Below are 25,593 nucleotides of genomic sequence, written 5' to 3' on the forward strand. Positions count from 1 at the left end.
TACCCTGGCATGAGGGGAGGGACTGATGATTGTGTTATTGATCTTGATGGAGAAGTCAGGGGAGGGGGCACGGGCTGGGGGGAATACTAAGAGCTCAGTTTTGGAAAGATTGAGTTTGAGGAAGTGGAGTGACATCCATGCCTATATGTCACTTAGTAGGTTAGTAATGCGAGACTGAAGGGGTGAGGTAAGGGGTAGAAAGATAGATTTGTGTGTCATCAGCATAGAGATGGTACTTAAAGCAATGGGAGTTTATCTAGTGACCAAGGGAGGAGGTGTAGATGGAGAAGAGAAGGGGTCCAAGGACAGAACCTTGAGAGACCCCTACAGAAAGAGGGAGTGAAGAGGAGGAGGCAGCGTTATAGGTAATGCTGAAGGAGTGCTGCTATAGATAGGAGGAGAACCAAGAGAGAGCAGAGTCTCTGAGGCCAAGAAAGTGAAGTTTTTTGAGGAGGAGGGGATGGTCAATCGTATCAAGAGCCGCAGAGAGGCCAAGTAGTAAGAGTATGGAGTAGTGGCCAATGGTTTTAGCAGTTAGTAGATCATTAGTGAGTTTTAGTAGGGCAGTTTCAGTGGCGTGTATTGAGCGAAAGCCAGACTGTAAAGGGTCAAGAAGGTTGTTGTCGGTGAGGTGGGAGCTCAGGCGATTGTAGACTAAGCATTCTAGGAGTTTACAGGTAAATGGCAGCAGGGAGATGGTTCTTAAGTTGTTCAGGTTGGTGGGGTCCAGGGAGGGCTTTTTAAGTATGGGAGTGATGTGCGCATGCTTTAGAGGGGAGGGAAAGGCACCAGTAGAGAGGGAAAGATGGAAGATGTGAGTGAGGGAGCATAGGATGGAAGAAGAGGGTGACTGTAGTAGTTGTGAGGGGACAGGATCCAGGGGGCAGGTAGTGAGACGGGCTAATGAGAAAACCTTAGTGACCTCTTCGGTAGTAGCAAGGTCAAAAGAGGAAAGTGTTGAGGGAGGTTTAGTATAAGGTATGCTAAGTGGGATGGATGTCTGTGCAGTGGCAATGCCCCTACGAATTGCGTCAATCTTGTTTTTTAAATGATTTGCAATCTCGTGAGCAGTGAGCGAGGTACTGGGTGGATGTGGAGAAAGTAGAGAGTTAAATGTAGAGAAGAGACAACGAGGACTGGATAACAAGGTATTAATAAGAGTGACAAAGTAGGCTTGTTTGGAAGCATGAAGGGAGAAATTGTATGTTAAGAAAGCAGATTTATATAGGGTGAATGCTTGTTGATATTTGGTTTTACGCCACAATCGCTCCAGCGCACAACTATGTCGTTTAAGATTTCTGGTGTCGTTAATCTGCCAAGGTTGTAACGGTCGGGCCTGATGCTTTGTGTTTTTAGAGGAGCAAGTGAGTCTAATGTGGATGAAAGCGAACTGTTGTAGACAGCAGTGGCCAGGTCAGGGAAGGACAGGGGAGAGATTCTGTCGTAGAGTTGGTCAGTTGCAGAGTGGAAAAGAGCAGGGTTCAAGTTGTGAAGGTTTCTGCGGGTAATTGTTTGCTGCTTGGAGGAATAGGTGTTTGAAGACGAGGACACTGTGAATGTGATGAGATTGTGATCAGAGAGAGGAAAGGGGGTGTTTGTGAGGTTGTAGGGAGTGCAAAGATGGGCGAAAACAAGGTCTAATGTATTCCCATCAGAGTGAGTGGAGGACTGTATACATTGTGCTAATGCAAAAGATGAGGTTATGTTGAAGAGTTGGGATGTAGCCGGGTTGTTGACATTAATGGGGATGTTAAAATCTCTGAGAATGATAGTGGGTAGTTCAGAGGAGAGAAAGTAGGGTAGCCAGGTGGAGAAATCATCAAGAAAGTGGGACACCGGTCCAGGAGGCCGATAGATCACTGCAATCCTCAGAGAAATGGGAGAAAACAGCCGGATGCAGTGAGTCTCGAAAGAATAGAAGGATAGAGAGGGAGGGTTAGGGAGGACTTGAAAGGTGCTCAGTGGGGAAAGAAGCAAACCAACCCCACCACCTTTCCGACCACTGGGTCTGGGTGAGTGAGTCCAAAGGAGGTCTCCATAGGAAAGTGCTGTGGGTGAAGCCAGGTTTCTGTGATTGCTAGTAGGTTAAGGGAGCGGGAGACAAAAAGTCATGGACAGAGGTGAGCTCATTACAGACAGAGCGGGCATTCCATAGCGCACATGAAAAAGGGAGGGTGGTTTTTGGGAGCATGGGGACTGATATTAAATTGAGGTAATTGTGGCTATTCCCGGAAGAAAGAGGATGCTTGGTGTGGAGGTGAGATACTGGAGGACCAGCGTTTGGGGAGATATCCCCCGAGGTTAGGAGAAGAAGAAGGGTGAGGAAAGTAAGATGGGAGCGGGAGTGTACATGCTTTCCAGTCCTGGTGTTTGGGTCAGCAGGAGAGTAGAGTATCAGCAGGAGGTGATGAGAGCAGTAGTAGGGAGATGGTAGCAGTGAAGTTGAGATGTACAAGTTTTGGGGTGGAGCAGAGGGGTAAAGAAGTGAGATTTTGGGAACACAGGATAGTAATATGAAAAGGAGGAGTGGAGGGGACATATTATAAGGTACACGGAGTGGGACTCAGTCTTGTAAGAAATGTTTCCCAGGGTGTTTGCTTGCAGTCTGTCCAGCATGCAGTAGAGTTTCTTGTTGTTGTATCTACCTGCTGCTTGAGTTATCCTGCTTTAAACTGCTGTGTTCAACTGCTTCTTGGCACTCTATCAAAACAGCACTCATGCAAAAACAGTACCCTATCTGTGACTATGCCCCCCCCCGATCTTTGACCTCCCCCCATAAGCTGATCTAAATATATAGGGAGATGGTCAAATGAGCACTCTTCTCCGCCCCAATTAGGAACTGATAAGGATCACATGAATTGGGGGGGATGTTTCTCAAACACAGACCAGACACAGGATCTTTTTTTTTACTATATTTACAAGGTTAAAAAGTTCTGTGATGTGACCATACATCTCTGCTTCCTGGGAGCAGTGACGGGTCTCTTAATACATCACACACGTTCTGGCTGTTTGGATATACAGAGTGCTGTGCAGACTGTACCTCTATTCCATAGACCTTTCAGTTCGAGGCAAGGTGCAGGCTGTAATTGAGAAGGTGTGTGCAAGAGGCAGGCTGTGATCGATGGGGGGGCATGGTGGCTGAACAGACTACGAAAAATAGGCATGCTGTGAATCTGCACCTCTGCCTGAGTGACCACTTTGCATGGTCAGTTTAGAATATGAAAGAAAGGTGATGCAGACTGACCATGTTGCATGGTCAGTTTAGAATATAAAAGAAAGGTGACCGGCAGGATCAACCAGGTACTTCAGATGGAAGACGTACATGAACATGATAGAGACTATGATTTATCAAATACACAAATGTGAGCATACACAGAGGAAAAAAAAATATGTATGCTAATATACATTTTAGCTTAATTGTGGCACTAGAGTACTGATTAATGGGTTGGACAGCTTAGTGCCATCTTGGACAAAAGTCAAGGCTTTTCCTGGAATCCAAGGTGCTCCACGAGAATCCACAATCTAATATGAAGGCTTAGGCAACCCATACATGATTTATTTTCTTTTGTTCAACCAGCGAGTTGCATGAAAGAAAATTAATTGATTCCCCCAACCACACACTGGATGTGGATGGAAGAGTCCCTCCCGCAAAGCTTTTGTATTCTGAATATACTCATCTGCACTGCTGGCTATAGCCAGTGGCACTGATTGAAAAATTTCCAACAAGCTGGTTGTACAGAAGTCGATCAGAAGATTAACATCTCTATAACAAGTCTGCCCACAGATGAATGGAAATGTGTCTGATCTCTGCTGAACCTGCCAAATGTCGATCCATTTCAGTGGCTAGCTTTGCACAGGTAGTTGCAGGCATCACAAAATGACTTCCACTGCAGTGTTGGCAAAACTGTTTAGGACCTGACAGGTTAACTTTAACTGCATGGAAATGTGCGGCAGTGTTCTGAGAGTAAAGAACAAACAAACTAGGTGACGTGATGCAATTACTTTGTCTCACGTACATTTTAGATAGCTGAAGCTTACTCTAGAGCCATTTTTTGTAGAAGACTGTCACATATTGTTATTATCTGTCATCAATTATATTATGGACAAGTTTTATCATGTAATCTTTGCATTTCTCATTTCTTTCCTCTCCCATTCTCTGTCACAGGGGTTGAAAAGTTAATCTACCATCTGAATAAGCACAACATCCCAATGGCTGTTGCCACCAGCTCAGCCAGAGTGACATTTGAAATGAAAACAAGTAGACACAAAGAATTCTTCAATTTATTCCATCACATTGTGCTAGGAGATGACCCAGACGTGAAAAGTGGCAAACCTCAGCCTGATATTTTTCTTGTTTGTGCGAAGAGGTTTAACCCCCCTCCAGGTGTAGACAAGGTAGGTGTGAAAATATGTATTACCAATACTGTACTATAGTGCTATATAGGAAGAGTCACACAATCATACCAGAGCTTGGCTGCATTTTATAATGCAGGGCAAGAAAAGGAATATGCTTAGGTTGTTTTTAATGCATTTTAAAATATAGGAATGATGAAAAATGAGCTGCAGTGTTTACTTCATAAATCATTTCAAATCACATAAATGACAACTTAGTATCCATTTGGCTTTTTGATATGCTATTTATTTAGTCTTCGTTCTTGTATGAATGACAAATAACATTTAGAAAACTTCCACAAAGGCAGATAAAGTTACGATAGTTATGGTTACTCATGAGCATTAAGGTGTACCTGACTACATCTGAATTTATCTAAGTTTATCAATGCCACCGTTCACAACAGAGAAGTTTTCCATTGGTGTGACTACTCCTTGATATTTTGCTGCCTGCTGGAAACCCTATACATATTTCTCATAATGGCACCTGCTACTACATAGGGACACAAAAGGACGATGGACCCCATCAGATACTTTGTAAAACCTTGCACTCTTAGGTGCTGCACATTCATGAGCTTACTCTTTCTCATCCATGCAACCTGTAGTGGAAGAAAAAATGGCATACAACAGTATCTGGTAATTTAATGTGGATATTTTATTCCTCTCTGTTAGATGAGCTCATATCCATCAAGTTTGTGAGAACCTGTGAGAATAGAATTCTAGATCTCATTACTTACTTCGCTGAGTCAACAGAAGGTCTACCTGACTGGATATAAAATAAATGACTAAAATGATTAATAGTTGATAATAATACGTAAATAATAAATATAAGAAACAGTATACTAATTATATCACAAACAATATATTTAGTAATGTAAATAGTTAAAGCTGAACTCAATGAAAATATTTAAAAACATTAATGAAATACATATATGAGAGCTGTTTTATCTGCTAAGGGATTTGCATTTCTGCCCCATCTAGTCCTGTGGTTTACACAAATTTTGCCATCAGCACAGTCTTATCTGGTAGGACAGAGGATCTGATTTTTCTCCACTGCAGTTTAGTAATGCTATGTGTTGGTGCACATACTTTCTATGTGAATTGGATGTGGGTTGAACTGCATCCAATCCGCATGACATGTGAAAAAAACATTGCTTTCTATGGTGCCTGTTCACATATGTCTGATGCACTAGCTGTGCGGATTCAGTGTGGTTTGAAAAAGAGTCATGTACGAATTCTGTGCAGTGCCTACAGGTTCAAGTGCGGATTACAAGCTATTGACTTTTATGGGAACCTTTTCTCAACCACGTATGTGTGAACAGGATAAGATCCTGAGCTAATCCTGTCCTGAACCTGATGTAAACCTGACATACCAGTGAACAACTACTGTATCAATTAGCTGTGAAACCTGAGCTTCAATGTGCACCATACATGTTTGAATCAGCTCTAAGGCTTAGTTTACGCTTAGTGATCTGTTGCTGTTGCCCTCCAGAAATGTCATTTTCTGCTTGTGTCATTGGCTTACTGATTTTCCCAGTCTGCACTAAGATATAAGTCAGATTTTGAGCATCTGCTGCAACAAAAAAAGCTATTTTTTGGTGTGATACTCCCAATAGGAAATCAAATCTAAAAGGATACAAACCCTGTCACTTTCCTCATTAGAAACCCAGATTCAGCAGTTGATTGATCATTTTAAAATCACTCCCATATAGATTCTCATGGACACAGACAAATAATCAGCTATTTTTTCAACAACTTTTAAATCTGTGAAATACGAAACTCGAAGGTGGAGTGGGTCTACCAGACTTTGGGCTATATTATAGAGCCATATTGCTAGCCCGGATGCTTGATTGGTTTCCCAGACCCTTCTGTAAAGCTTCTTGTATGATAGAACAAGATCTATCTCAAGTTGATCTCTGGGCTTTTCCATGGGGTTATAGCCATGACTATCTATGTTTTCCCGGCCTGTCCCCATTGACTGTGGCTGTACTGCGGTTATGGTATAAACAGGGCATCATTGCTATCTTATCTTCTGATCCCTCTCCCTATCACCCCTATTTGATAACCCCGCTCTTCCTCAAGGATTGGGATCTTCTACTATTGGCCCTTTTTTGCGTGCCTCATGGCCCGTAGCTCGGGATTATATCTGCCCCCAGTCGGCTCTTCAGCTCTTTTAGGGTGGGCCTAGGGATTGATTGACTACTTTACATCTGTCCTCATTTTGTAAACACTTATACTCTTCCTCTTACACCCATCATCCACTCTCTGAGTTTGAACAGCTGTGTTCCCTCTCTGAACCGCCGAGACATGGCCTAGCTTCCCTCTATAAAGTGTTACACAATGCTCTTCACTCCGAATTCTCTTCCTACACCAGGGTGTGGGCTCAAGATCTAGGTAAAGACATATCGGCAGTGGACTGGTCCACGTCATTCCACTTCACCCATAAATGTCCATTTCTTGCTATTCACAGGAAAAGAACTGTAAGCTCCTTTCTCGATGGTACAGGGACCCCCTCTCCCTACACAAAATATTTCCTTCTACATCTAATCTCTGTTGGCGCTGTACTAAAGCTGTTGGTTCTCAGCTCCATACCTGGTTGGATTGTGATCAAATACAACCCTTCTGGCTACAGGTTTTTGCTATATATAACAGGATCTATGGTGAGTCCTTGGCCCCTTCACTGGAGATTGCTCTCCTCTCTATATTACCGGGCTCATTGGCAGTTCAGAAGAAAAGTCTGTTAGATTTCTTTCTATCTGCACCCCGTCAATTGATACTCCTCTTTTGGAAAACAGCCACTCCCCCGCATCTCCCAATGTGGGCTTCTATGCTTTTTGATATCATGCGTATGGAGGAAATGCTGGCATTTACCAATGATACCTATGATAAATATAAGTTACTGTGGATGGTCTGGCTCCATTTCTCCTCCTCTTCGACTCTCCGAGATATGTGTTCCTCTGCTGTGCCTTTGGGGAGTTGAACCTTGCTCCCCCGATTCATCCATTTCTGTTTTGGAATGTGCTCCAGCTTGGCCCTGCAGACCGCGCCTGGGTGGTGGGGTCATCTCGGTGGATACTGATGGAGAACCACCTTGGTTCTGCTTTTTGCCGTTACCATCTCCCGACCCTCTCTCTTATCTTTCACTACCTCTACAACTGTTTTTTTCTTTTTTCTTCCTTTTTTTTCTTTTTCTTTTCTTTCTTAGCTCAGATTTATGTATGTGGTTGTATGGAGTTTTATCGTTTGGTTTAATACATCTAGCCCAGGGATGCTCCCTGGAAATTATGCTTTTTCATAACTCTGTACTTTGTGTTGTCGATCCCTCCATTTTGCTGTTGTATGGAAACCTTTTCACTTATTCCCATGGCTCATCGCTACATCTGTGCTATATTTTTTTTTGTTCATTTACTTATATATAGTTTTGTTATTTCTCATATTTTGTTCTGTTCAATTTTGATGAAAAAATAATAAAGACAAATTTGCCTTTAAATCCGTGCAATATACGTAAATCACCCAGAGGGTGAGTGGAGTTGCTCTTCAATGTATTTTTTTTCTTTCATTATTATAGTTGTTTAAAATCACAGTCACATTTGGTGTGGTGTGGTTTTTTGGTATGGTTATATGAATCTTAAACTGGACATGGAATGTACTGTAGAGTAAGATTTGTACCATTATAGTCATTAATACTATTCCAGTGTATTTTTCAAACTCCTTTACCTTTAGTGCTATTAGGGTCAATTCACAAAGTTGCATACATTATTTTAACTGCATTCTTTATTTGATCATATGATAGTTGTTCTCATGAAAATATTACATGCCTAAACATTAATTGTCAGAACTCACATTCCCGCTCGCGGGTATTCATGCATAGGGGCCCTACCTGCAACAAATGCCCCAAAAAAGCTACAAAAGCTTTTGGAGCGGAGCATGGTGCTTTTTTTTTTTTCCAATGCATGTTTTGGTGCATTTATAGCACATTTTCCACGCAACAAGATACACAACAAATGCATGCCTGCTGTCCATTCTTGGCTTGCCATTAACAATTAATGGCACTACAAGAGTGATGCAGGTTTACATCATGTTTCCAAAAATGCTTGGCAAAATCCGCATTTTCTGTGCGCTTACTTGTGCTTTCCTGTGACCCAGAGTCAGCTGACAGCCGACTAAAGCCCACTGTTGGCCGATGTCACAAAACTGCTCCAGACTCTGGAAGCATCTCAGCCATATTGTTGGGATCCATCCAGATGCCTGATTGGCAGCTGGCTCAGGTTCTTAATGTTCAGCTGAGAGCCTGAGCCAGCTACTCTCATCTCTCTCCAGCCTGGAACTACAGTGAGCACTGGAGGGACAGAGCAGAGAGCTGGTGACTGGTCACAGCTCTCTACTCAGAGCTGATAGGAGCTGAACGATCAGCAGTCATGTGATCCCTCAGTTCATGGTCTTGGGGCCAGTGGGGAATAGCTACAGCATCACAGTGAGGCTGCAGTCATAGAGGGTAAGTATTGATGTTTTTTTAATTTCCATACTTCTCCTTGAAATATTTAAATACCAGCAACCTCTACTTTGTATGAATTGGTATTTTATTGTAACCTCATAAGGTTCCTTTTTGTCTACTTTTCCATCAATCATCAGCAACTCACCTGGCCCAAAATGTTGCTGCAGCCCCTCTTTGGTTTCATTTATGTAAATTATTTTTATTGTATGCCTCTTTATGCTTGGCTTCCCTGCTTGGCTAAATACCAATGCAATATGTTCCTATTTATGTTGGTAATATTTTTAAGTGGCCTAAAAAACATTTAATATCTGCTATGATTACCCATTGAGTATTACTTTCTATAGCCCTAATATCTTTGGTATGCTGTAAGCTTTCATTTTGCTGTCTTTACCTTCTATAATACTGAGAACTTTTAAATAATCAGTCCAGAATAGACTGTATTAATGGTTATCAATAATGGTATGATTAAGATGGTATCAATTAAATTATAAAATATATTATTCATGTAATACTGTTTCTTAATTAGAATATATTAAATATACTTATCCTATTTTTGGAAACTCTGGCCATTGCTTTTTAGAAAAGGATCATTCAGCTCAGTGGATGATACATGCTCAAGCTTCATGAACTGTGCTGCTCCAATAGACTTGTGCTAAGCAGTCTGAAAAAGGCTAAATGGGGTCAAGCTATATCCTATACATACTGTTGCCAGAATTTCCAGACAGAAGTTTGTAAAGTGTAGGCTTGCAAACCGACATTTAATCAATCCACAATTTAATGAGGTAACATATAACAGTTCTATTTAACAACGGATATAAACATCACAACAATATAGCCTTCCAGAAATGTACAGGGAATGTCTTTGCCTGTCCATAAATTATATAATAGAGGGTTTGCATAACAAGCCTTAAAGGGATGCTATGCAAGTCTTTTTATATTACTTTTATATACAAGGCTCATTTCAATACATAATTTGGAAGTTATGATTCAGTGTGATAAGGACGGTGTACTTGTCCCTGGGGGCAAAATTGTTAGAGTGGATTAATCAATAACTTTACAAATCTGCATAGCAATACTTCTAATTAGTCAATATATATAGCAACAGTATTATTTAAAAAAAAAAGTATCTTTAAAATGCAATCTTGAACTTCCAGTCAAGTGAATGTAGTTAAAGTGTTTCTGCACTATATACTTATTCTCCAAGAAAAATCCATAATAACTTCTTAATGGCTCTCTTTTTCTGCCTCCCTGTAACATTCTCTGTGAGCTTTTGAACCTCTCTTTTTCTCTCCTCTCTTCTGTTTGTTTAGACTGAGCAGTGCATGTTATTTGTGGTCATGTGCACTGCTCTTTGCACACCACAAATCCTAAAGTCCCTAGTACCTAGTCCATCTTGGTGGAGAACAAAAGAGGGTGGCTACATTCATACAGTACATACAGTGGGATCATAGAGAATGAGCTTAGCTGCCCTCTAACAGTTGGATGATCACAGCGGCAAAAAAATGGAGATAAAGAGCAGGTTGAAAGCAATAGAAGTTACTTTTTTGAGTTAGGAATACGTGTATATATATATATATATATATATTTTTTTTTTTTTTTTATTTATTTTTCTTTTAGATCAGGGTTTAGTGTTACTTTAAGCCACAAGGCCAGGGCTTTGTTTCTACATAGCCAACATGGACTGTGGCTTAAAGATGAAGTGCTGTTAGTAGAGGCACCCAGCTACCCACACATCATGCTGCTGACTTTCTGGTTTACACTCTGGGTCAACTCTGGCTAACATTATAAGGTGACAGTTTGCCTATACTTCTAGTTGCCAGTTCTAGATTTACCACAATCAGCGTTGGTGTCCTATGATATCTGATTCTGTGTGATACTAAAGCTTGTCAGTTGACTGGGGCAGGGGTGTTTCACTTGGGCATGGATTGTGAAAGACTGTGGACACCCTGAAGGAAGCACCATATGATGGTGGACCTGGTCACAATATGCTAACAGTGGGAGGAGTTTAAAGTGGCATGGTTAAAAAGAACCTAAGCTCACTTCCTACTCAAGCAAAGGCCCCAGGCCTTGTGCCCCAAAAATATGGGATATGAAATGTATAATATAGCAAATAAAGTCAGGAGTATGTAATGTGTAGCACAATAAAGATAGTGCAGTGATCAGGAGTACATAGTGCACAAAGTCCAGGGGTCAAGAGTATGTAATATAAACCATGCAAGGCTCAGGACTATGTATTGTACAGAGTGCAAGGGTCAAAAATATGTATCCCTCACCAAAGCACAAATCCCCACCCCTAACAAAAACTTCTGATTCACTTCTCCAAGCTAAAATCCTACCCCAGCACAAGTCTTCCTTCTCCAAAGCAAAAACTCCTCTTCAAGAAAACCTCTTCCTCACCCCCATCAACAACCATCCTCAACAAAACTGCTTACCCCCATCAGCAAAAACCACCCCCCAATAAACCCGCTCCTACTCACCAAATCAGAGAAAATCCCCCACCCATAATGTTTGGGATCATTGTCATGTTGGAAGACCCAGCCACGTTTCATCTTCAATGCCCTTGCTGATGGAAGGAGGCTTGCACTCAAAATCTCATGATACATGGCCCCATTCATTCTGTCCTGTACATGGATCAGTTGTCCTGGTCCCTTTACGGAGAAACAGCCCCAAAACATGATGTTGCCACCCCATGCTTCACAGTAGGTATGGTGTTCTTTGGATGCAACTCAGCATTCTCTCTCCTCCAAACACGACGAGTTGTGTTTCTACCAAACAGTTCTATTTTATTTTCATCTGACCATATGACATTCTCCCAATCCTCTGGATCATCCAAATGCTCTCTAGCAAACTTCAGACGGGCCCGGACATGTACTGGCTTAAGCAGTGGGACACGTCTGGCACTGCAGGATCTGAGTCCCTGGCGGTGTAGTGTGTGACTGATAATAGCCTTTGTTACGTTGGTTCCAGCTCTCTGCAGGTCATTCACTAGGTCCCCCCGTGTGGTCCTGGGATTTTTGCTCACCGTTCTTGTGATCACTTTGACCCCAGGGGGTGAGTTCTTGCGTGGAGCCCCAGATCGAGGGAGATTATCAGTGGTCTTGTATGTCTTCCATTTTCTGTTTATTGCTCCCACAGTTGATTTGTTCACACCAAGCTGCTTGCCTATTGCAGATTCAATCTTCCCAGCCTGGTGCAGGTCTACAATTTTGTTTCTGGTGTTCTTCGACAGCGTTTTGGTCTTCACCATAGTGGAGTTTGGAGTGTGACTGTTTGAGGTTGTGGACAGGTGTCTTTTATACTGATAACAATTTCAAACAGGTGCCATTGATACAGGTAATGAGTGCAGAACAGGGGAGCCTCTTAAAGAAGAAGGTACTGGTCTGTGAGAGCCAGAAATCTTGCTTGTTTGTAGGTGACCAAATACTTATTTTCCACCATAATTTGCAAATAAATTCTATCCAAATCAGCCAATGTGATTGTCTGGATTTGTTTTCTCATTTTGTCTCAGTTGTCATAGTTGAGGTCTACCTATGATGCCAATTACAGGCCTCTCTCATCTTTTTAAGTGGGAGAACTTGCACAATTGGTGGCTGACTAAATACTTTTTTACCCCACTGTATATACAGTCAGGTCCATAAATATTGGGACATGGACACAATTCTAACATTTTTGGCTCTATACACCACCACAATGGATTTGAAATGAAACAAACAAGATGTGCTTTAACTGCAGACTGTCAGCTTTAATTTGAGGGTATCTACATCCAAATCAGGTGAACGGTGTAGGAATTACAACAGTTTGAATATGTGCCTCCCACTTCTTAAGGGACCAAAAGTAATGGGACAATTGGCTTCTCAGCTGTTCTATGTCCAGGTGTGTGTTATTCCCTCATTATCCCAATTACAATGAGCAGATAAAAGGTCCAGAGTTCATTTCAAGTGTGCTATTTGCATTTGGAATCTGTTGCTATCAACTCTCAAGATGAGATCCAAAGAGCTGTCACTATCAGTGAAGCAAGCCATCATTAGGCTGAAAAAACAAAAGAAACCCATCAGAGAGATAGAAAAAACATTAGGCATGGCCAAAACAACTGTTTTGAACATTCTTAAAAAGAAGGAATGCAACAGTGAGCTCAGCAACACCAAAAGACCCGGAAGACCACAGAAAACACCTGTGGTGGATGACTGAAGAATTCTTTCCCTGGTGAAGAAAACACCCTTCACAACAGTTGGTCAGATCAGGAACACTCTCCAGGAGGTAGGTGTATATGTGTCAAAGTCAACAATCAAGAGAAGACTTCACCAGAGTGAATACAGAGGGTTCACCACAAGATGTAAACCATTGGTGAGCCTCAAAAACAGGAAGGCCAGATTGGAGTTTGCCAAACGACATCTAAAAAAGCCTTCACAGTTCTGGAACAACATACTATGGACAGATGAGACCAAGATCAACTTGTACCAGAGTGATGGAAGAGAGGAGTATGGAGAAGGAAAGGAACTGTTCATGATCCTAAGCATACCACCTCATCAGTGAAGCATGGTGGTGGTAGTGTCATGGCGTGGGCATGTATGGCTGCCAATGGAACTGGTTCTCTTGTATTTATTGATGATGTGACTGCTGACAAAAGCAGCAGGATGAATTTTGAAGTGTTTCGGGCAATATTATCTGCTCATATTCAGCCAAATGCTTCAGAACTCATTGGACGCCGCTTCACAGTGCAGATGGACAATGACCCAAAGCATACTGCAAAAGCAACCAAAGAGTTTTTTAAGGGAAAGAAGTGGAATGTTATGCAATGGCCAAGTCAATCACCTGACCTGAATCCGATTGAGCATGCATTTCACTTGCTGAAGACAAAACTGAAGGGAAAATGCCCCAAGAAAAAGCAGGAACTGAAGACAGTTGCAGTAGAGGCCTGGCAGAGCATCACCAGAGATGAAACCCAGCGTCTGGTGATGTCTATGCGTTCCACACTTCAGGCTGTAAATGACTGCAAAGGATTTGCAACCAAGAATTAAAAAGTGAAAGTTTGATTTATGATTATTATTCTGTCCCATTACTTTTGGTCCCTTAAGAAGTGGGAGGCACATATGCAAACTGTTGTAATTCCTACACTGTTCACCTGATTTGGATGTAAATACCCTCAAATTAAAGCTGACAGTCTGCAGTTAAAGCACATCTTGTTTGTTTCATTTCAAATCCATTGTGGTGGTGTATAGAGCCAAAAATGTTAGAATTGTGTCGATGTCCCAATATTTATGGACCTGACTGTATCCATGTATGACCAGCAGTGATTACTCAACAACTATTCTGGTAGCTCTAAAACTATGAGGCAGCAGCTGGGGACAAATCTGCCCGTGGGTACACAAAGTCAAGAATATAAAGGCTACAATAGAAACACAGGAGAGTGAAGACAGAAAAAAACGAAACAAAAAAAAAGTGGTCCATATAGCCCCATTTAAAAAAAAAATGGGGCTATATGGACCACTAAAAGGTGTTTATTGAAAGTAGTGACAAGTACATCGAACCAATGCATTTTGGACGAGAGGACTCCCACTTCCTCATTGCTGTTGCTGCATATATATATATTTCAGGTAGTTCTACAATGCACCATTTTGTATTGTGTAATGCTGATAGTTTGTATCTTTCGAAAGTGGAGTTAACTAAGGCCAACTCTCTTTTGATGTATAGAGAGAAACATTTTGCAAAAGTGTCTCGTGTGCATTCTAAAAGTTGGTTCTAAAATATTTAAATTAGTGGTAAACCACAAACAAAAAAAAAAAGTCCCCTGTGAGGTAATGTCATAATGTGCTAGTATGCATTGCATACTAGCACATTATGTAAATTTACCTTAAAACAAAGCCCTCCAGTGGCACGCTATCACCGCTGTAGAGGCTTCTATCTTCACCCATCTTCCTTCTAGGTTTGCGAGCTTCGGCACTCTGCGCACGGCAGTCCTGGGCCACGGCACACAGCTGTGAAGGAACGGCATGGGTTTGCTGTTTCTTCAGAGTGCATGCGCTGGATTAAATTAAGAGAGAATATCTCCTAAACAGTGCACGTTTAGGAGATACTCATTTTACCTACAGTTAAGCTTTATTATAAGCTCACCTGTAGGTAAAATTAAAATACAGAGTTTACAGCCACTTTAAGTACATGTTCTAGACAGGTAAATAAATTTGGTGCATGCTGGACCAATTTTCGAACACATAAAAGAAGCTTTCCATAATCTGTCTGCACCAGTCTTTATGAATTCCAGAGAATGTCTTTAGATCTACAGTATTAGGGAATATGACCGACTTTTTTAAAAAAATAAGCCTAGATTACAAAAATTTTAAATTTTGCCGTTATTCTGCAGAATGTGAGATTTTTTAAACATGCAATATTGTATTTTAATTATTTGCTAACAGCTATCCTGTTTCGGTGTGATTTCTCCATCTACTTTAGATGTAAAAAAATCATATTCAACATTCACTCCATTGAGTTTTTAGCTTTCCCCAAGAAAACTACCTTTTACACCTTTTTACAACCATTGTTGTAGTACTAAAAACATACTAATCTATATTTGTCCCTCAAAAGAATAGATAGTTCTCCAGTATATCCGAATTTCAATCTCAAGATCTTTCAACTTAATTTTCAGCCAGATGTCACCAGAGCAGAATGTACGTTTCCTGGACAATGCTGGAAGCAACCTGATTAACTTTACAGATAGTGTGGATCTAATACAATGGATGTTTATTTCTGATTCCCTTTGAACATGAAAGAGTTCATTAAAGCGACTCCCTTGGTACTTGTTGTACAGTTGCTCAGAATAGTAACACCTGCCATCAGAATATTGTAAAGTAAAAGGCAAATTGTAAGATACTCATTTTTCATTTTGACCAGCGTTTTAATGACATTCCCCTTATAACTGTACCTGTACCTATATTAAAATATCTCTCAAGATACATTTTTTTTAAAGTTCTCTTCAACTGTTTGTGTTTGCTGATACAAGATATTAGGCATTCACTTTCTGTTCAAATATATGAAAACTTGAGATAATTATTGAAAATAGAAGTTGGTTGGATATGGGGGGGGGGGGGGGGGGAGGTAGCAGGGAAGCCACCACTCATTCTTTTTTTATGTTCTCTGTGTATCCTTGAAAATACAATCAAACCACCATTTAGGTTCCTTAAAACTAATGCTGCCTGCTGTGTTTCATTCCTTTAAAGCTCATGCTGAGGAAAAAAATTATAATTTAAATCTTTCTGTTTTTATTACAAAGCTTACAGTATTTCATATCCAGTTATGTTATCACTGGGTGGAGTTGCTGGAGGGTGGGGCTGTATATAGCTTCCAGAAAACCTCACATAACTCTGCCTCAGTACTATTTTATTTTTCTTTTTTTCAAGAGCTCTCCTGATACAAGCAGTGGCCTGGCTCTTGGGAAGAGGCTTGCAAGTATTAAAATGTCTTAATGGGTGGGTATCAGTCTGGAGAAGTGAGTGTTCCTATGCAGACTGCATTTGCTTGCAGGCTGCAACAGTTGCTGCCTGAATGTGATGCTGAGCCTTTATGATTGAAAGAATGGAAATCCAATGAATGAACTAGGTGGGCCAGAGATAGTAAGACTGGCGAGGAAAAGGTTAGATAACGCTGGGCGTCCACCAGGCCAGAAATAAGGTGGACCCTCTCAGGCTTGCAGCAGCTTCTAATGCACATTATGTGAAGCTCACAGTGTGCAGTGAAATCACAGTATGCATTTTCAGTACAGGAGAGGGGTATGTACAACTCTGCAAGACCGAAACTAAATTGGAGTTCAGTTTAAATGTTACCTGTGGTCCTTGAAGCTACAATCAAACAACAATCAGCTTACTTTTGCAAGTGTACTTTGTGCTGTTCCTCATTCTCCTATTATGTGAGAATTCAAGTTAATCAAGGGAAGAAGAGGGGTAAGCACACCTGGTACCAACATTATCTTGGGAAAAAATAGCTCAACACGCTTAAAACCCCAATCAGGCCAAACAGTTGTTCTTCTAAGAAGGGTCATTTGAAGTAGTCATCAGGTACCCTTAGGAATAACAGTCATTACCTAGTCTCGAAAAAATCAGAAACAGTCACATTATGGATGTATGTACCTTATCTATGGATACCCTGCATCAGGGCATTAAAGAGTGTCAGGCACAACTTCTGATTTTGCGCAAAAAATGTTTAGATGGATAAGAACAGTTGTAAACGTTACCCCTTCTCCTTTGCTCCCCAGCTAATTCTCTTCTATTATTGTCAGTAATAATCAGCTAATTTACAATATCACTAAAATGAACATCGTCAAGAAAATAGGGAAAATAAGTGAATAAAAGATCTTTATTTATGAACCTGTCAGGATATAAATATGGAAAAGTAGGAAGGAAAGAGCAGTGTCCAAAAAAATGCAAATTGGAAGGTAGGTTAAAAGGTGTTTATTGAAAGTAGTGACAAGTACATCGAACCAATGCATTTTGGACGAGAGGACTCCCCCTTCTTCATTGCTGTTGCTGCATGCTATTAAATGGGAAAAAGTTCCCAAACCAGATATGTATTTGCAAGGTTTCAGAGAGCAGACTGACAAATTGATAGCTGTGGTTGCACCTTTTAACGTACCTTTCAATTTCTATTTTTTTGACACCAGGTGCTCCTTCCTTCCTACTTTTCCAAGCATACAGATAGAAACAACCATAATGACATACTAAAAAGGATGCAGCCCAAACCCCAGGAGGGTTCATTGCAATTATCAAATACTGGGCACAACGTGCTGGAGGAATACCTTCCTACTTGCCAACACAACCACCCACCCACGACCAGTGACTGATCCAATCAGTCCAGCAAGGTCTCCAGCACAAAAAGGATAGAAATACTGGAAATGACTTAAGTTAGAGAGTCTGAGGTCACCCAGCAAGTCAGCTGCCCGAAACATGGTATCCCATCTTTTGAATGTGCAGTGTGTGAGGTCAGGTAACATCTCTCATCCTTCTGGTGACCTCTGGCCCCCAACAGTCCAGCCAAAGTTTTAAAAGGATTAAAACTCAAATTTTTGCAAAAAAGGTATATATTTATTATTTATTTGTTTTAACTGGTGTGTTGGCAATTGTTTACCTTTGTCCTGCATTTAAAGATTTTATTCAGTGCTGCTCTGCAATTCTCTTCCAAAGTCATGTTTTAGACTGTTTGTGCAGTAATTACTATCCTGGGGACCAGACACCCATGTCAGCGTTATGTGCAGCACCACAACTGGTCCACTCAACGTCTTCAAGTAGTTCTCTATGGGATTGCTCACTCTTTTCCTGGCATTGGGTCTTGGCATCACCGGTAGTCTCAGTCCCCAAACAGGATCAGATGACCAGGCTTTGTGAGGACTTTGAAAAACTGAGCGCCAGCCCTGTGGTTGTGGCCTACCCCATGCCCAGGAGCCATGAGGTAATGAAGCATCCGGCAGGTGCCTGCTGTCTAACCATCATGGACCTGAACAGAGGGTATGGGCCACCATCTCTAACCCAGGAGGCTCAGGACGAGTCAGCCTTCACCACCCCATGTGGCTTGCCTGAATTCACAGGAAAGCTAGTTGGGGTTGAGAACGCATCAACCACCTCCCCAGGGGTCAGGAATGACCCACAATGTGGAGTGGAACTGTGTGCAGTTGCCTACTTTAGGGGCCTTGCAGTGTTCCGCCTTGTCTGGGAAGAGCACCTTGGACCCTTGTTGCCAGTCAAGAACAAACTGCCCATGCCTAGTCTGACAGTCAAAAATGGTAACTGTCAGAGGGGCAGAGGTAGGAAGAGACCCCCAGAGGTCTGGAAATGGGGAGACTGAGGCAGTTATGGCCTGGCCTACTCCCCAGGCCAAAAAGCAGGTTACGTCAGTCTTGGGGACAGCTGGCTACAGTAAGACGCCTGGGTGCAACTATCATGGCTCAGCTGAACCTGTGACTGACCTAGCAGACAGGAAACTGTTGGAAATGGTGTCCTGGATGCTAGCAGGTAAAGAGGACTGTTCATCCTGGATGAAGGTACCTGTAGACCCATCTGGAAGGCGAGTTCCACAATTCACCTTTCCGGTTCCAGTGCACACAGGCGCCACTACCTTCGGGTTAGATGTAGTCCTGGGCCTGAGGAAGGAGATTGGAGAGGGAAATCTCATTCTCTACCTCGACAAGAAGCTACATCTCAATATGTAAGCATATGACACCCCTGAACAGAAGTGTTTTGTGAACAGGTGGGCACCACAGCAGTTGCCACGATATCCGGGTAGTCACAGCCGACTGGTGCTCACCCCTGACAACTCACTTGGTTGGCACCACATGGTTGCTGGGGAGAACAGCACCCTTCTCAGAAGGAACCTGGTTCTCCCACAGTGCAGTTGTACCAGATCACCCCAATGGATCTGTGCCCTGATCAGCCGAACCAGCAGCAGGAGTCGGTTGCGTCAGGAAGGAAATTGCAGTTCCCTCCCATGCAACCACCTGAGGGGGGAGGTGTAGCAATTGTGCACACAAAGATGGGCGCGGTCATCCATCTTTCTACGGATCCTCCATCTTGTATCTCTGTCTCCCTCAAATCCCCCTCCTCAGGAATGTGGTCTATGTGTGTATGCTGAATTCAAAAGGCATCAGGCCCCAGCTGGAGATCTTCATAGTTATAAACCCAAATTAGCTGGTGCCCTGGTGTCTGTTAGCTTCTCAATCTGAGATAATCATAAAACCATAAATCAGTCCTTCACTGGGCTTCATGACATTCCAGCTGGCCGTAAAACAGACCTCACATTTAAAACCCACTTTTCCATATAATTTTATATCTTAAGGTAGGAAATAATTACATAAACATAAAGCATATATTCGGATAGCTCAGTTTAATGCGAGTCGTCTGATATCTTAAACCCCTCATGGAAGTCTACAGGAGAGCAGAAAGCCATATAGTTCTAGCTGGAATAGTAAATTATGGCATGTTTGATATCTAGACGTTCAGCAGATGATTCTGCATATTAATCTACCCGTGGATAGAATGTTACATGTACCTAGGGAAGGTTATTGCCCTGGTATAACTTGTGAGGGATTTTGGTTCTAGCCTGAGTCCCCCGCCTACAACACCCCTGCTCAAATCAGGCGATTGGTTCTCTGCTTTAAGGAGACAACCTGCTGAGTTCCTAGAAAAAGGGTGTTACAGTGGGGATCGAAAGTTTGGGCACCCCAGCTAAAAATTTGTATTAATGTGCATAAAGAAGCCAAGGAAAGATGGAAAAATCTCCAAAAGGCATCAAATTACAGATTAGACATTCTTATAATATGTCAACAAAAGTTAGATTTTATTTCCATCATTTACACTTTCAAAATAACAGAAAACAAAAAAATGGCGTCTGCAAAAGTTTGGGCACCCTGCAGAATTTATAGCATGCACTGCCCCCTTTGCCAAGCTGAGACCTGCCAATGTCATGGATTGTTCTCAATCATCGTCTGGGAAGACCAGGTGATGTCAATCTAAAAGGTTTTAAATGCCCAGACTCATCTGACCTTGCCCTAACAATCAGCACCATGGGTTCTTCTAAGCAGTCTAGAAAACTGAAACTGAAAATAGTTGACGCTCACAAAGCTGGAGAAGGCTATAAGAAGATAGCAAAGCGTTTTCAGATGTCAATATCCTCTGTTCAGAATGTAATTAAGAAATGGCAGTCATCAGGAACAGTGGAAGTTAAAGCAAGATCTGGAAGACCAAGAAAAATATCAGACAGAACAGCTCGCAGGATTGTGAGAAAAACAATTCAAAACCCACGTTTGACTGCACGATCCCTCCAGAAAGATCTGGCAGACACTGGAGTTGTGGTACACTATTCCACTATAAAGAGATACTTGTACAAATATGGTCTTCATGGAAGAGTCATCAGAAGAAAACCTCTTCTACGTCCTCACCACAAAAATCATCGTTTGAACTTTGCAAATGAACATATAGACAAGCCTGATGAATTTTGGAAACAAGTTCTGTGGACCGATGAGGTTAAAATTGAACTTTTTGGCCGGAATGAGCAAAGGTACGTTTGGAGAAGAAGGGGCACCACTATCCAGCAATTCCTTGCAGTGTAAGGAGATTGTCCGTTTAGACAAAACTAGTCAATGCAGAAGATCTTTTTTATCTGAGTATCTATGGATTTTGATTTAACCGCTTGCCCACTGCCCTATAGCAGAAATACTGCTACAGGGCGGCAGGACTGCGCAAAATCACGTATACAGTGGGGATCGAAAGTTTGGGCACCCCAGCTAAAAATTTGTATTATTGTGCATAACGAAGCCAAGGAAAGATGGAAAAATCTCCAAAAGGCATCAAATTACAGATTAGACATTCTTATAATATGTCAACAAAAGTTAGATTTTATTTCCATCATTTACACTTTCAAAATAACAGAAAACAAAAAAATGGCGTCTGCAAAAGTTTGGGCACCCTGCAGAATGTATAGCATGCACTGCCCCTTTGCAAAGCTGAGACATGCCAGTGTCATGGATTGTTCTCAATCATCGTCTGGGCAGACCACGTGATGTCAATCTCAAAGGTTTTAAATGCCCAGACTCATCTGACCTTGCCCCAACAATCAGCACCATGGGTTCTTCTAAGCAGTTGTCTAGAAAACTGAAACTGAAAATAGTTGACGCTCACAAAGCTGGAGAAGGCTATAAGAAGATAGCAAAGCGTTTTCAGATGTCAATATCCTGTGTTCGGAATGTAATTAAGAAATGGCAGTCATCAGGAACAGTGGAAGTTAAAGCAAGATCTGGAAGACCAAGAAAAATATCAGACAGAACAGCTCGCAGGATTGTGAGAAAAACAATTCAAAACCTACGTTTGACTGCACGATCCCTTCAGAAAGATCTGGCAGACACTGGAGTTGTGGTACACTATTCCACTATAAAGAGATACTTGTACAAATATGGTCTTCATGGAAGAGTCATCAGAAGAAAACCTCTTCTACGTCCTCACCACAAAAATCATCGTTTGAACTTTGCAAATGAACATATAGACAAGCCTGATGAATTTTGGAAACAAGTTCTGTGGACCGATGAGGTTAAAATTGAACTTTTTGGCCGGAATGAGCAAAGGTACGTTTGGAGAAGAAGGGGCACAGAATTTAATGAAAAGAACCTCTGTCCAACTGTTAAGCATGGGGTTGGATCAATCATGCTTTGGGATTGTGTTGCAGCCAGTGGCACAGGGAACATCTCATGAGTAGAAGGAAAAATGGATTCAATAAAATTTCAGCAAATTTTGGATGGTAACTTGATGCCATCTGTGAAAAAGCTGAAGTTAAAGAGAGGATGGCTTCTACAAATGGATAATGATCCTAAACACACCTCGAAATCCACGGGGGATTACATCAAGAGGCATAAACTGAAGGTTTTGCCATGGCCTTCACAATCTCCTGACCTCAACATAATTGAAAATCTATGGATAGACCTTAAAAGAGTAGTGCGTGACAGACAGCCCAGAAATCTCAAAGAACTGGAAGACTTTTGTAAGGAAGAATGGGCAAAGATACATCAAACAAGAATTGAAAGACTCTTGGCTGGCTACAAAAAGCGTTTACAAGCTGTGATACTTGCCAAAGGGGGCAGTACAAGATATTAACTCTGCAGGGTGCCCAAACTTTTGGAGACGCCACTTTTTTGTTTTCTGTTATTTTGAAAGTGTAAATCATGGAAATAAAATCTAACTTTTGTTGACATATTATAAGAATGTCTAATCTGTAATTTGATGCCTTTTGGAGATTTTTCCATCTTTCCTTGGCTTCTTTATGCACATTAATACAAATTTGTAGCTGGGGTGCCCAAACTTTCGATCCCCACTGTATGCTTGGAGCAGTAAGTTGAGTTGAAGAATTCTCCCTTTTTAACATTGGAACCAACTTTGGCAGACAAAGCTTCCTTTTGCTCAGGACACTGGAATCTGCTTAACCCAGGACTTTTGGCAAATACTCTACCTCCCTAAACTTCTTTCTGTTATCTCTTTGCTGTGTTATTGCTCTCTGTATTTATATATATATATTGGCTACATCTTTTTCTGTAAATATTGTTATTGCAACCTTTTAACCTTTTTAGTAATAAATCCTATTTTCTGAAAAGTGATGAACTGTTTCTAAAGCTCTTTATGCAAAATAAGAATCCCTCTCTGTGAAGAGCGCTACTGTGTGTTTTAAACCTCTATATACCTCTGCCTGCGGTGACAGTGGTATACAGACGATTATTCAAACATCATAGTGTTATTGCTAATATTGGCGAGTTTCCTCCTTTTCTCTACAAAAAGGCGGTGGTGGCAGTGTGAAGGGTTAATTGCGTAATTAACCTGACCCAGTAACAATCGCTGTCAGGCTGTAGGTACATAGATTGTGGTCCATTAGCCGGAAAATCATTGTGCAGGGTGCAGCTGAGCGTGGCATTGTTACGCACGTGACAGCACGGTTTTAGACTGGCTAGTCCTTTGGTCATGAGTTGGTGAGAAGGGCTGGGGGTCTGACGCCGCGATCATCACAGGTTTCACATATTGTTTATTGTCATTTGTGTGGTTGTGTGTCACTTCTTTACTCACTTGTGGATCCGATTAGGATCATATCACTTTCAAGATATTTGGTAAAGACCCCATGAAGATCTTATCACATGGTTTTTTGTTTGCACATTGTGTCACTGTATACATTGTCTCTACTTTTTTGATTATACCAGTTTAATATGTAACTTATGGATTGAGAGTAGCACAACATCATTTTGTTCTTATTGCATTTATTGGACCAGGATACATACTAATGAGTGAAGGAACTGTGACTATCTTCAATGCTGGAATTCCATTTTGCTGTACCATGTGATATGATACTTCTGGACATTTGTAAGTGCTTAGGCTTAATATGTTCCTTTTTATGGGTGGTTTTACACAATATAGAGTGTTTATTTTATTATATAGGATTGGTCCTGCTGAGCTAATTACCAGTGGTGCAATGGTTCCCTGCTAGTTGTCAATGTATATAGTGACAACTGACAGCAAAATCCCTGGTGTCTCTGTAGATGAGGGGAGGCTGGAGTACCTTTTACCTTGGGGAATTTCACTATGTGCATGAGGGTTGCATTATTTGGAATGCCTTGCTTGTGTTGTTTGTGACCAAGGACGCCTGGGAGACTTTAGAAGTGTTTGATGGTTATGGCCTGAGAAGCTCATCTTATTTTCTCGTCATGACTTGTGGGACTCTTCATTCTGTCCTAGTTTATTCTCCAGTGTATATGCCTCTATATGAATTCTTGGATTTGAGCAGTTTGTTGATTTATGTTTTTGTATATTATCATGATATTATGATTTATGTAAAGCATTTTGCTGTTAACAATAGAAATTGGGAACAAGGCCTATGGCCACACCACCCTACCCTGTATACACCCGCTGTTGTCTGATCTTGGAAGCTAAGCAGGGTCGGGGCTGTTTAGCACTTGGATGGGAGACATCGGTGGTAAGATCTTGGTGATTCATAGGATTATTTTTCATTGCTATTTATTTTCATCATCTTAGGTTTGGGTTCGTATGCGCTGTTATTTTAAAATATTCTAATTAAAAAATGAATGCAAAGTAATGCATAATTGCATTATTAAAAACCTATTTTATTAAAGCAAGGTATACTTATACTTTAATAAGAAACAGAAACAACATAACTCTATTACATGGTAACATTTGTCAACAGTTTTTCAGTACGCTCACCATACTTGACACTGTGCTTATGGCTGTTTTGTAAATCACCTTATTACAGAAATACCCATCTGCCAACACCATAAAATTTGTTGATAATAAGTTAGTGTGATTTGTTTTAGGGTTTTCAGTTTTGGTTGTTATCTAGTTTCATCTTTTTCTAATGCTCAGATAGGTAAATGTACGCAGAGAACAAAGCAACACATCAGCTTTTTTCTAACATAAATGTCATTCCATTCTCAGTACAAGTGACCTACAAAATAAAATGCATATGGTAACATTTATGCCATTTCTCAATTTCCCTTCTGCCCTTATAATACTTTGTCTGAAAAGCAAATGTTGCCTTTGATAAAAAAAAGAATAATTTTTCAGTAATTAGTGTTGTTTTTTATTTGTGTTTGTTAGAGTGAAAAGTGAATATCACTCAAAATAAAGCTCTGCTATGAGGCTTTTTAAAACCTGTAAATATTCTTTGTAAATGTGTACTTTGTGCAACCGGGGCATAGGAAACCGGTTTCTGTGTTATGTTCTTGATGTGTAATCTGCTGACCTGTAGATGTCATTCACATAACATTTCAGACACACTGTAATATGTTCTTTACACCAAATGAAATCTCAGAAATGGATTTTTTTCAAACCAAACTTGTAACATGTCCAGGTCATGTTCTTACCACTCAGGGTGATAAGATTAGTTACTTTGATATCAGGGAAAGGGTAAGAAAACACAGTTTTTATGAAGATGACTAAAAAAAAAATCTTTGCTAGGCAGGCTCTTTAAGAAACCTAATTAATTGCATATTTTTCCTTTAACTGTACCTCTATATGTATTTCTAGAAAAAGAATCAGTTATGTTTCTTATGTGCTTACACATATTAAAGGTAAACCTTAGCCAAAACTGAAAATTAAAGGGTCTCTATAGCCATTTTTGATTACAGATAGAGTTGCTGTATGTGTCTGCACAGTGGAAATTAATTTTCTCTTTTTATCCTGGTGGCCATT

General features: G+C 41.0%; 1 protein-coding gene across 1 annotated transcript in view; it reads left to right on the plus strand.

The window, feature by feature from the left end:
- Positions 1–25,593, plus strand: part of PUDP (pseudouridine 5'-phosphatase) — a 365,717-nt gene that overhangs the window by 139,439 nt on the left and 200,685 nt on the right. Inside the window, exon 3 of the mRNA XM_089652896.1 lies at positions 4,166–4,395. Coding sequence (XP_089509022.1) covers positions 4,166–4,395 — 230 coding nt within the window. The remainder of the gene's footprint in view (positions 1–4,165; positions 4,396–25,593) is intronic.

The sequence above is a fragment of the Staurois parvus genome, unplaced genomic scaffold (genome assembly GCF_062004578.1).
Source record: "Staurois parvus isolate SC_StPar_1 unplaced genomic scaffold, SC_StPar_1.0 ptg000695l, whole genome shotgun sequence".
In the NCBI taxonomy this organism is placed as follows: domain Eukaryota; kingdom Metazoa; phylum Chordata; class Amphibia; order Anura; family Ranidae; genus Staurois; species Staurois parvus.